Here is a 12,500-nt window from a genome sequence, read left to right as displayed (position 1 = left end):
TGACACTAGAACCGTAGCCATCGGTAACTTATAGCCTGGCACTAGAACCGTAGCCATCGTTAACTTATAGCCTGACACTAGAACCGTAGCCATCGTTTACTTATAGCCTGACACTAGAACCGTAGCCCTCGTTAACTTATAGCCTGACACTAGAACCGTAGCCATCGTTAACATATAGCCTGACACTAGAACCGTAGCCATCGTTAACATATAGCCTGACAATAGAACCGTAGCCATCGTTAACATATAGCCTGACACTAGAACCGTAGCCATCGTTAACATATAGCCTGACACTGGAACCGTAGCCATCGGTAACTTATAGCCTGACACTAGAACCGTAGCCATCGTTAACATATAGCCTGACACTAGAACCGTAGCCATCGTTAACATATAGCCTGACAATGGAACAGTAGCCATCGGTAACTTATAGCCTGACACTAGAACCGTAGCCATCGGTAACTTATAGCCTGACACTAGAACCGTAGCCATCGTTAACTTATAGCCTGACACTAGAACCGTAGCCATCGGTAACTTATAGCCTGACACTAGAACCGTAGCCATCGTTAACATATAGCCTGACACTAGAACCGTAGCCATCGTTAACATATAGCCTGACAATGGAACAGTAGCCATCGGTAACTTATAGCCTGGCACTAGAACCGTAGCTATCGGTAACTTATAGCCTGACACTAGAACCGTAGCTATCGGTAACTTATACCCTGACACTGGAACCGTAGCCATCGGTAACTTATAGCCTGACACTATATATGTTAACGATGGCAACGCAAGAACCCTCTAGGACTTACATTTTGACGTCATTTTTTAAGGTTTTTCAGCGTCTAGTGAGTTGTCGTTAGTAGAGCTCAAGGAAACAAGTTATTTCATTGGTTGAACTATTGAATACAACTCACCATTTGTTTTCCTTTGTGGCAAAAGACTTGTCTTTAGACGTCATTTTTTGGTCAGTGTCAGGCTATATATGTTAACGATGGCTACGGTCCGAGCGGATGTTGATTGTGATTGTGTTGAAAATCCGGCGTTTTGATTGATCAAAAATCCACTGGTTAATAATAAATAGAACGAAATTGACGTCACTCAGCTCTATGTTACTGTTTTTAGCCAGCCATTTTTTAATGAGTAGTTCTCACTAAATTGTATCAATCAGACTATACACGTTTAAGGCTACACATTGTTCTGTTTGTTGGGTATGTTTTATCTGGCTGGTGGATGTTGTGAGTTTTTAGAATAAACTAATAGCATCAAGAAAAAAGTAAAATATACATCTGACAAAAAAACAAAACAAACCCCCCCCCCAAAACCCAACATATTTTATATCTCCTCCCCCCCCCCCCCACACACACACTCAACCCTTCACCATTTTCTTTCTTCTCTCTCAGTCCCTCCAGGCATCAAAGTGACCTCGAAGAATCCCGTCAGCCCTCGCGTCCTTGACACGTTGACCATTTCCTGCCGGGCCACGGGTAGACCCGTACCAGCCATTATGTGGTATTCCAGCCAGTCGGTTTACATCAGCAATAATCTCACGGAGGTAATGGTGGTCAAAACTTGCTACAGTACACGCTCTTTGGGCGGCTCAATTTTCACAATTAACCGGTAGATAACCACGCCTCTCGGACAATCGTCATAATGTAAACAATGGCAGTGATTGGTAGACACAGCAAACTACACAGGTTTTTCTATCGATGGTATGTGTTAAGTAAAATACCCACTGTTCTACGGCTTGATCAGTAGAATCAACACAGAAAACTATGTGTAAACTTAAACTTAAATGTTTATAATATGATCAAGAAAACCATGTGATAACTAGTCACCCATTTGTCAATATAAAAACAATAACAATGATCAGAGAGAGGTCGATTTCATTCACGTTATTGTTTATAAACAACCAACTATGTTTGTCCGAGCACGTGTGAGGGTGTGTCACAAATTCCATGTTTGGATTGGTCAAAAATCTACTGGTTAATTTGGATGGGTTTCCCTATTCTATGCATGCAAAACTTTATAACATAGCATATAGCCACAACAATCAACACCATTGGTTGTGAGCATGAATCACAATATTTCAACACAATAATGAGAGCTATTCCATTGCCACTCTAAACGAAACCGTGCGTTTATTTCCACTGCATAATGTGTTAATGTGCGACTATGTGGTCTAGTGGTATGACACTCGCTTTCGGATCGGAAGGTCCTGGGTTCGAGCCTTGCTCGGCGCATAGTTGAGTCCTTGGTAAAGGAAGGCTCTTCACTCACATTCTCTCACCGTTCTCAGATGTAACATGAGTACCTGGCCGTTAACAGCGTGTCTCTGTCCAAAAAAAAAAGTTTAATATCGCCTAACAGGCGTCATGTCTCGTCCTACATGTTAAGTGTTGCTGTTGGTCAGGGACCCCATGTAAAGCGTTTTGACACCTTTTGTGGAAATTGCCCTATATAAAAGCTCAGATTTTGTTTGTTTGTTTTTTTTTTACCCCAAACAATCAGCCTCACAGATCCTGAACACAACTCACAGTATTAAAAAAAAAACAAAAAAAAAAAAAAAAAAAAAAAAAAAACAAAAAAAAAAAAAAAACACACACACAAAAAAAACAAACCCCCCCCCCCAAAAAAAAAAACAACAAAAAAAACAAAACAAAACAAACAAACAAAAAAAAAAAAAAAACAAAAAAAAACAAAAACAAAGCAAAAACAAAAAACAACAAAAACTTGAGTTTTTATATAGTGCAATATCCACTAATCAGGCTCAAATCGTTTTACAAGGTGTCCCTGACCAACAGCAACAAGCAACATGTAGAACGACACATGAAAGCTGTTAAGCATTCGTATTACAATTTTTTTCTTCAGAAATAGACAACGCTGTTAACGGCCAGGTACTCATTTTACAACTGATAACGGTGAGAGAATGTGATTAAAGAGCCTTCTCCAAGGACTCAACTATGCGCCGAGCGAGGCTCGAACCCTGGACTATCCGATCCGAAAGCGAGTGTCATAGCACTAGACCACAAGCCGCACATCGTCAGAAAAAGGCAAATGGGCTTTCTTGGCCATGAGTGGCGACAAGGGCTCGTTGAAAGCCTGGCACTCACTGGCTACACAGATGGAATAATCGAATCAAATAAATTGAGCTTTTATATAGCACAATATCCACTAAATGTGGTCAAAGCGCTTTATAAAGGGTCCCTGGTCAACAGCAACATTTAACATGTAGGACGGGACATGACGCCTGTTAGGCGATATTACACATTTTTTCGGACAAAGAGAACGCTGTTAACGGCCAGGTACTCATTTTAAACCTGAGTACGGTGAGAAAATGTGAGTAAAGAACCTTCTCCAAGGACTCAACTATGCGCCGAGTGCGAGGCTCGAACCCAGGACCTTCCGATCCGAAAGCGAGTGTCATAGCACTAGACCACAAAGCCGCACAGTAGCTCGTGGTCGTCAGAGGTGGACGTTCATGACCAGCTTGTTTTGTTTTTGGTGATTTTTGTTTTTTGTTTTTTGTTTTTAAGGGTTTTACGGCGCTTGCAACACATCAAGGTCATATCAGCGCCAGTAAAAAGGAAGAAAATGGGATAGCACAGGTCCCCACTTAGACGAATACACTCAAATGTTTACCAATCATATATATATATAAATGTAAACAAAACATAATACGGTGCATAACAGAGAAAAGATTTACAAGGAAAAAAAAATCATATCCCAAACTAACTATACATTGGACTGTTTCCCTCTCACCAAGGGTACCCGGCCAGGACCAGGACAAAACCAAGTGATCTCATTCCAAGACAAAGACAGAAAGCAATTTGGAAAACAGATATAGGGGGATAGAAGACACAGTAAATACCTCCCTGCCCGCTATGGGAGGTCAGGAACCCGACACAGCCTGATCAGCTTAAGGCTGTCAACAAGCAACATCCCTACAAACTCTTGAGTACATGAGGGAGGCAGAGGACAGATCGTCGTGGAGGCGTATGATAGGCTACATGCATACAAGCGCATAGGCTATGGATAAGTAAGTGAAATTAGTTAAGGGTAGACATGTGAGTTCTTTAAAATTTTTTTTCTTTTCTTTAGTGTTACTGTTGTCTTGGGACACCTTAAAAAGCGAATTTGATTACGTTTAGTGGGTATTGCCCTATATATATATATATATATATATACAAATAAAAGTTTTTTTTTTCTTCCTTCTCTCCCCTTTCTTTCCCCAATCTGGACAGCCCGGGTCTCGATTCTCCATCCAAGAACGACAATCAGGTGATACAACCCTTGAGAGTTTTCTAGTCGTCTCCCCTGTTTTTGCCGAGGACCGGGGGTCGTTCGTTTGTAAGGCGACCAACGTTGTCGGTAGCTCGAAGGACAACGTCATCGTGGACGTGCAACGTGAGTCTGTGTGTGTGTGTGTGTGTATGTGTGTGTATGTGTGAGTGTGTGTGTGTGTGTATGTGTGTGAGTGTGTGTGTGTATGTGTGTGAGTGTATATGTGTGAGTGTGTGTGTGAGTGTTTGTGAGTGTGTGTGTGAGTGTTTGTGAGTGTGTGTGTGAGTGTGTGTGTGAGTGTGTGTGTGAGTGTGTGTGTGAGTGTGTGTGTGAGTGTGTGTGTGAGTGTGTGTGTGTGTGTGTATGTGTACTTTGACACATACCATCGACAATAAAAGCTGTGTATTACGCTATGTCAACTGATCACTGCCATTGTTTACATTATGACGACTGTCCGAGAGGCGTGGTTATCTAAGTGTCTATAGATAGTTCGAAGATGACGTCACTCAGGCCTTTGTTATTGTTTTTTGCCATCCGCGTTTATGAGTAATGCTCACTAAACTGTATTAACCTGACTATAAACGTTCATGGATACACACAGTTTTGTGTGTTGGTCGGTTATACTTTCGGATGGCAATGCTGTGAGCTTCTTAGCCAAGCGCATACTATCTATAGAGACGTACAACTTCTTAAGTGGCAATAGAGTTCAACCGTGGCCTCCGTAAACCCATGGCCTCACACCGTAGCCATCGTTAACTTATAGCCTGACACCGACCAAAAATTGACTTTAAAATGCCAGTCTTTGGCCACAAAAGAAAACAAATCGTGAGTTGTATTCAATAATTCAACCAATGGGACCACTTGTTTCCATGAGCTCTACTAACGACAACTCACTAGGCGGTGCAAAAACGAAATAATGACGTCAAAATGCCAGTATTTTTTGGTTTCAGTGTCAGGCTATAACTGTACGATGGCTACAGTGTCAGGCTATAACTTAACGATGGCTACGCTCACACTGACCAACATCCCATAGGGGTAATTTGCTCTAGGGTCCAATCTGGAATAACCCAGGCATCAGCCGCAGTACAGTGCCGCAAATTGAACTATGGCGAGGTGACTTGCTCAAGGCCACACAGCGCAGCGGCGGGTGATCCAAGTCGTTACCTTCCGGGTACGAAGCAAAGACCGTACCGCTGAGCCACGCTGTCCCCATATTGTGTTACCATTTAACTCTCTCCTTACCAGCCATTTTCAGGATTTTCCCCAAATCTTCACATCCAACTAACACAAAAATAGATTTTATATCACTCAGACATAATAGTAATAAGTTCTTTCCATAAATAATTTCTTTATCAAAACATGCTCTACAACTTACTGTGTTCATTTTCTTTAAATTTTATGATGTACAAAAGAAATTTGAATACAAAAATGTTGGTTGTATCGTAACGAATGTGACGATTTTCCTGTAGCTGGTAAGGAGAGGGTTAGTTCGATTAATCTTTCTTTGTACCGCTATGTGGTCTAGTGGTTGGGCACTCGCTTTCGGATCGGAAGGTCCAGAGTAGAGTCTTTGGAAAAAGCTCTTTACTCATATCATCTCACGGTACTCAGGTTTAAAATGAGTACCCGACCGTTAACAGCGTTGTCTCTTTGAGAAAAAAAATTGAAATATTACCGGACAGGTGTTCTGTCTTGTTCTACATATTATGTGTTGCTGTTTGTCAGGGTACCCTTTGTAAAGCGCTTTGAGCATGTTTAGTGAATATTGCGCTATATAAAAGATCAAATTTAAGTTTGTTTATATTATCCGTTGTGATATATCGATATTATACTTCTCTATTTGGTCACCACAACGCTTAACTTTAATTATAACATCATATTTTTGTTTTCAGAAAAACCAGTTTTGGTGTCTCCTAGTGAAAATTTATTAGTTTACTGGTGGGAGGGGCATAAGGCGAATCTGACCTGTCAATCAACAGGTAACCCCACCCCCGTAATTCGGTGGACATTTGTCGACGAAACAGCTCGCCTGGGACTTTGGGTTCCTTTGGTGGACATTAGGAACGGACTGGTGACCAGTAATTTATGGGTGAGTGGTCAAACTGTGTGGTGTGTTGATGGTGGTGGTGTGTTGGTGGTGGTGTGTTGATTGTGGTGGTGGTGTGTTGATTGTGGTGGTGGTGTGTTGATGGTGGTGGTGGTGTTTGTTAATAGTAAGTAATAGTAAGTATATAGTAGTAATAGTAGTAATTTAGAAATTTAAGTAATAGTAGTAATAGTAGTAATAGTAGGTAATGGGTTAGTAAAGTAGTATATAGTAATAGTAGTAATAGTAGTAATAGAAAAAGTATAGTAGTAATATAGTTAGTAGATAGTAGTAATAGTAGTAATAGTAGTAATAGTAGTAATAGTTAGTAATAGTAGTAAAAGTAGTAATAAGTAAATAGTATAATTTAATAGTAGTAGTAGTAATAGTAGAAATAGTGTAATAGTAGTAATAGTAGTAATAGTAGTAATAGTAGTAAATAGTAGTAGTAATAGTAGAAATTTAGATAGTAATAGTAGTAAAGTAGTAATAGTAGTAAATAAGTAATAGTAGTAATAGTAGTAATAGTAGTAATAGTAGTAATAGTAGTAATATAGTATTAATAGTATAATAGTAGTAATTTTGTAATAGTAGTAATAGTAGTAATAGTAGTAATTAGTAGTAAGTAGTATTTAATAGTAGTAATGTAGTAAGTAAATAGTTATAGTAGAATAGTTAGTAAAAAAAAAAAAAAAAAAAAAAAAAAAAAAAAAAAAAAAAAAAAAAAAAAAAAAAAAAAAAAAAAAAAAAAAAAAAAAAAAAAAAAAAAAAAAAAAAAAAAAAAAAAAAAAAAAAAAAAAAAAAAAAAAAAAAAAAAAAAAAAAAAAAAAAAAAAAAAAAAAAAAAAAAAAAAAAAAAAAAAAAAAAAAAAAAAAAAAAAAAAAAAAAAAAAAAAAAAAAAAAAAAAAAAAAAAAAAAAAAAAAAAAAAAAAAAAAAAAAAAAAAAAAAAAAAAAAAAAAAAAAAAAAAAAAAAAAAAAAAAAAAAAAAAAAAAAAAAAAAAAAAAAAAAAAAAAAAAAAAAAAAAAAAAAAAAAAAAAAAAAAAAAAAAAAAAAAAAAAAAAAAAAAAAAAAAAAAAAAAAAAAAAAAAAAAAAAAAAAAAAAAAAAAAAAAAAAAAAAAAAAAAAAAAAAAAAAAAAAAAAAAAAAAAAAAAAAAAAAAAAAAAAAAAAAAAAAAAAAAAAAAAAAAAAAAAAAAAAAAAAAAAAAAAAAAAAAAAAAAAAAAAAAAAAAAAAAAAAAAAAAAAAAAAAAAAAAAAAAAAAAAAAAAAAAAAAAAAAAAAAAAAAAAAAAAAAAAAAAAAAAAAAAAAAAAAAAAAAAAAAAAAAAAAAAAAAAAAAAAAAAAAAAAAAAAAAAAAAAAAAAAAAAAAAAAAAAAAAAAAAAAAAAAAAAAAAAAAAAAAAAAAAAAAAAAAAAAAAAAAAAAAAAAAAAAAAAAAAAAAAAAAAAAAAAAAATTTTTTTTTTTTTTTTTTTTTTTTTTTTTTTTTTTTTTTTTTTTTTTTTTTTTTTTTTTTTTTTTTTTTTTTTTTTTTTTTTTTTTTTTTTTTTTTTTTTTTTTTTTTTTTTTTTTTTTTTTTTTTTTTTTTTTTTTTTTTTTTTTTTTTTTTTTTTTTTTTTTTTTTTTTTTTTTTTTTTTTTTTTTTTTTTTTTTTTTTTTTTTTTTTTTTTTTTTTTTTTTTTTTTTTTTTTTTTTTTTTTTTTTTTTTTTTTTTTTTTTTTTTTTTTTTTTTTTTTTTTTTTTTTTTTTTTTTTTTTTTTTTTTTTTTTTTTTTTTTTTTTTTTTTTTTTTTTTTTTTTTTTTTTTTTTTTTTTTTTTTTTTTTTTTTTTTTTTTTTTTTTTTTTTTTTTTTTTTTTTTTTTTTTTTTTTTTTTTTTTTTTTTTTTTTTTTTTTTTTTTTTTTTTTTTTTTTTTTTTTTTTTTTTTTTTTTTTTTTTTTTTTTTTTTTTTTTTTTTTTTTTTTTTTTTTTTTTTTTTTTTTTTTTTTTTTTTTTTTTTTTTTTTTTTTTTTTTTTTTTTTTTTTTTTTTTTTTTTTTTTTTTTTTTTTTTTTTTTTTTTTTTTTTTTTTTTTTTTTTTTTTTTTTTTTTTTTTTTTTTTTTTTTTTTTTTTTTTTTTTTTTTTTTTTTTTTTTTTTTTTTTTTTTTTTTTTTTTTTTTTTTAAATTTTTACAGATTAATACTATAACTATAGTATATATAAATATAGTAAGTTTATAATATTATAAAATAGTAAAAATGTGTTATTTTATTTTTATAGTAAAGAAATTAATAGTTGGTAATGTAGAATAGTGTAATCGTAGTATAAGGAAAGTAGTCGATAATAGTAGTATGTGGTATAGTGTAATCGTGGTCGAGTAAGAGTAGAGTAGTAAAAAGTATATATTATCTATATAGTTAATAGTAGATAAAGTGTTTGTAGAAAAAAATTGAATATAAGTGTTGTATTTTAAATTATGTGTGTTTTGTAGGTATTGTAAAGGTTGAATTTTAGTAATATGTATATAAAAGACTATTAAGTGTTTAATTAGTTGTAATAGTAGTATATCTAGTAAAGTATAATATAAAAACATAATTTTAAAAAACAGTTTGTGTTCTAGTAAAATAGTAGTTATGTGAATAGAGTATGTGTATAAAGGTAATAGTAATCGTAATTGTGAAAAGTGTAATGTCCTGGATATAGAAAGTAGTAATAGTATAGTAAATTGTGTTTTAGTAATAGTGTAATGTGTGTTAGTGTATGTGTATGTGTGTATGTAGTGGTGTGTGTATTGGTGTTGTAGAGGTGTTGTGGTGTATGTGTTTTGTATGTGGTGTGTTATAGTGTGTGTGTGATGTGTATGTGTAAGGTTGTGTGTGTATGTGTTGTGTTGTTAATAGTGTTGTTGTTATGTGTTGTATGTTGTGTGTTATGTGTGTTTGTTGATGTGTATGTGTAAATGGTATGTAGTATAGTGTTGTGATGTGTGTGTATGTGTTGTGTATAGTGTTGTGTTGTTGGGGTATTCGCGGTTGTTAGTATTGGTAGTTGTGTGTGTGTGTTATGTGTGGAATAGTGTAATAGTAGGTATAGAGAATATATAATATAGTAATGAGTAGAGTAGAAAAGAGTGTTAGTAAAGAGTATATAAGTATTATTTAAATATAGTAATAGAAATTTTTAGATATAGTAGTAAAATGTAAGAGTAGTAAGAATAATAAAGAAGAATGTAGTGTAAAGGTATTTGAATTAAGTGTAGTAATGTGTTTTTTATAGTATTTTATAATATTGTAGTATAGTGTTAGAGTAGTATGTAGTTAGTAGTATAGGTATAGTAGTAGTATTAGTAATATTATAGTATTAGTTTTATAGTATAGTAATAGTAGTAATAGTAGTAATAGTAGTAATGTATAATAGTAGTAATAGTAGATAGTAGAATAGTAGTATTAGTATGTATTAGTAGTAGTATATAGTAATATGATATAATAGTAGTAATAGTAGTAATAGTAGTAGTATAGTATTAATAGTAGTATGTAGTAATAGTTAATGTAGTAATAGTAGTAAATAGTAGTAATAGTAATAGTAGTAATAGTAGTAATAGAGTAGTAATAGTAGTATAGTAGTAATAGTAGTAATAGTAGTAATAGTAGTATATAGTAGTAGTAGTATAATAGTTAGTAATAGTAGTAATAGTAGTAATAGTAGTAATAGTAGTAATAGTAGTAATAGTAGTAATAGTAATAGTAGTAATAGTAGTAATAGTAGTAATAGTGTAATAGTAGTAATAGTAGTAATAGTAGTAATAGTAGTAATAGTAGTAATAGTAGTAGTGTATAGTAGTATAGTAGTAATATAGAAATAGTAGTATAGTAGTAGTATATAGTATAGTATATAGTAGTAGTAAGTAGTAGTAGTAGTAAGTAGATATAGTATGAGTGTAGTAGAAGTAGTATATAGTAGTAGTAGTAGTAGTAGTATATAGTTAGTATAGTAGTAGTATAGTTAGATAGTTAGTAGTGTAGTATAGTATGTAGTAAGTATAGTAGTTAGTAGTATAGTAAGTAGTATGTAGTATAGATAGTATAGTATAGTATAGTAGTAAGTAGTAGTAGTAGATAGTATAGTAGTAGTAGTATAGTAGTATAATAGTATATAGTAGTAGTAGTAATAGTAGTAGTAATATAGTAGTAGGTATAGTAGTAGTATAGTAGTAATAGTAGTATGTAGTAATAGTAGTAATAGTATATAGTAGTATAGTAGTATAGTAGTAATAGTAGTAGTATAGTAGTAGTAGTAAGTAGTAGTAAAGTATAGTAGTAGTAGTAGTATAGTATAGTAGTAATAGTATAGTAAGTAAAGTAGTATATGTATAGTAATAAGTAGTAGTAGTATAGTAGTAGTGTATGTAGTATATAGTTAGTATAGTATATAGTAGTATAGTTAGTATAGTAGTATAGTAGTAGTAGTAGTATTAGTAGTATAGTTAGTATGTATAGTATTTAGTATATAGTAGTTGTAGTAGTAGTAGTGTTAGTGAGTATTAGTAGTAGTTAGTAGTATAGTAAAGTAGTATTAGTAGTATAGTAGTAGTAAGTATAGGTATTTGTAGTAGTAATAAGTAGTAGTAGTAGTATAGATATTAGTATTAGTATAGTATAGTAGTAGTAAGTAGTATAATAGTAGTATAGTAGTAGTAGTATAGTAGTATAGTAGTAGTAATATAGTAGTAGTATATATAGTAAAGTAGATAGTATAGTATATATAGTAGTATAGTATAGTAGTAAGTAGTAGTATAGTAGTTGTAGTAATATAGTATAGTAGTATAGTATATGTAGTAGTAGTATATAGTAGTAATAGTAGTAGTAGTATAGTAGTATAGTAGTTAGTAGTAGTAAGTAAATAGTATAGTATAGTAAGTATTAATAGTAGTATATAGTAGATAGTAGTATAGTAGTAGTAGTAGTAGTAAGTATATATAGTAAAATAGTATAGTAGTATAGTAGTAATTAGTAGTATTATGTATAGTATAGTAGTAGTAATAGTAAGTAGTGAGTATAGTAGTATATAGTAGTATATAAAGTAGTTATAGTAGTAGTATAGTAATAGTATGTAGTAGATATATATATAGTAGTATAGTAGTATAGTAGTATAGAATAATAGTAGTATAGTAGTAATAGTAGTAAGTAGTATAGTATAATATAGTAGTATATAGTAATAGTATAGTAGTAGTAGTAATGAGTAGTAATAGTTTGAATATTAGTATATATAGTATAAGTATATAGTAGTAGTAGTAGTATAAGTAGTAATATAGTATAAGTAGTAAGTAGTAGTATAGTAGTAGTAGTAGTAGAGTAGTAGTAGATAGTAGTATAGTATGTATAGTAATAGTAGTATAGTAGTATATAGTAGTAGTATAGTAAGTATAGTATAGTAGTAATAGTAGTATAGTATAGTAGTAGTAGTAGTATAGTAGTATAGTAGTAGTATAGTAGTAATATAGTAGTATAGTAGTAATAGTAGTAGTAGTAGTAGTAGTAGTATAGTATAGTATAGTAGTAGTAGTATAGTATAGTATAGTATATAGTAGTTAGTAGTATAGTATAATAGTAGTAGATAGTGTATAGTAGTAGTAATAGTAGTAAGTAGTAGTAGTATATAGTAGTAGTAGTAATAGTAGTATAGTTAGTAATAGTAGTAGATAGTATAATATAGTTAAATATAGTAGTAAGTAGTTAATAGTAGTAAGTATAGTATATAGTAGTATAGTAGTATAGTAGTAATAGTAGTATATAGTAGTAAGTAGTAAGTAGTAATAGTATAGTTAGTAATAGTATAATAGTAAGTAGTAGTATAGTATAGAGTAGTATATAGTAATGTATAGTAATAGTAGTAGTAGAATAGTAGTATAGTATTAGTATAAGTAGTAGATAGTAGTATAGTAGTAGAATAGTAGTAGATATAGTAGATAATAGTAAAGTAGTAGTATAGTAGTAATAGAGTAATATAGTATAGTATAAAATAGTAGTATAGAATAGTAGTAAGTAAGTAGTAGTAGTATAGTAGATAGTATAGTAGTATAGTAGTAGTATAGTAGTATATATATATATAATAGTAAGTAATAGTATAGTATAGTATAGTAATAGTAGTAAGTAGTAGTAA

The 12,500-nt window shown here is 30.2% G+C and overlaps 2 protein-coding genes across 2 annotated transcripts in view; one reads left to right on the top strand and one right to left on the bottom strand.

The window, feature by feature from the left end:
• Positions 1-12,500, top strand: part of LOC144978873 (limbic system-associated membrane protein-like) — a gene marked incomplete in the record, with an annotated part of 133,546 nt that overhangs the window by 78,116 nt on the left and 42,930 nt on the right. The window contains 3 exon segments of the mRNA XM_078925459.1: positions 1,398-1,549; positions 4,239-4,401; positions 6,171-6,367. Coding sequence (XP_078781585.1) covers positions 1,398-1,549; positions 4,239-4,401; positions 6,171-6,367 — 512 coding nt within the window.
• LOC144979065 (uncharacterized) overlaps positions 3,016-12,500 on the bottom strand; it is a 26,633-nt gene continuing 17,148 nt past the window's right edge. Inside the window, exon 5 of the mRNA XM_078925679.1 lies at positions 3,016-3,110. Coding sequence (XP_078781805.1) covers positions 3,016-3,110 — 95 coding nt within the window. The remainder of the gene's footprint in view (positions 3,111-12,500) is intronic.

This window comes from Berghia stephanieae, chromosome 8, assembly GCF_034508935.2.
Source record: "Berghia stephanieae isolate SIO BIC M18660-M18661 chromosome 8, UCSD_Bste_1.3, whole genome shotgun sequence".
Taxonomy (NCBI): Eukaryota; Metazoa; Mollusca; class Gastropoda; order Nudibranchia; family Aeolidiidae; genus Berghia; species Berghia stephanieae.
The sequence above is the reverse complement of the archived record's forward strand: the minus strand, read 5'-3'. Positions and strand labels throughout refer to the sequence as shown.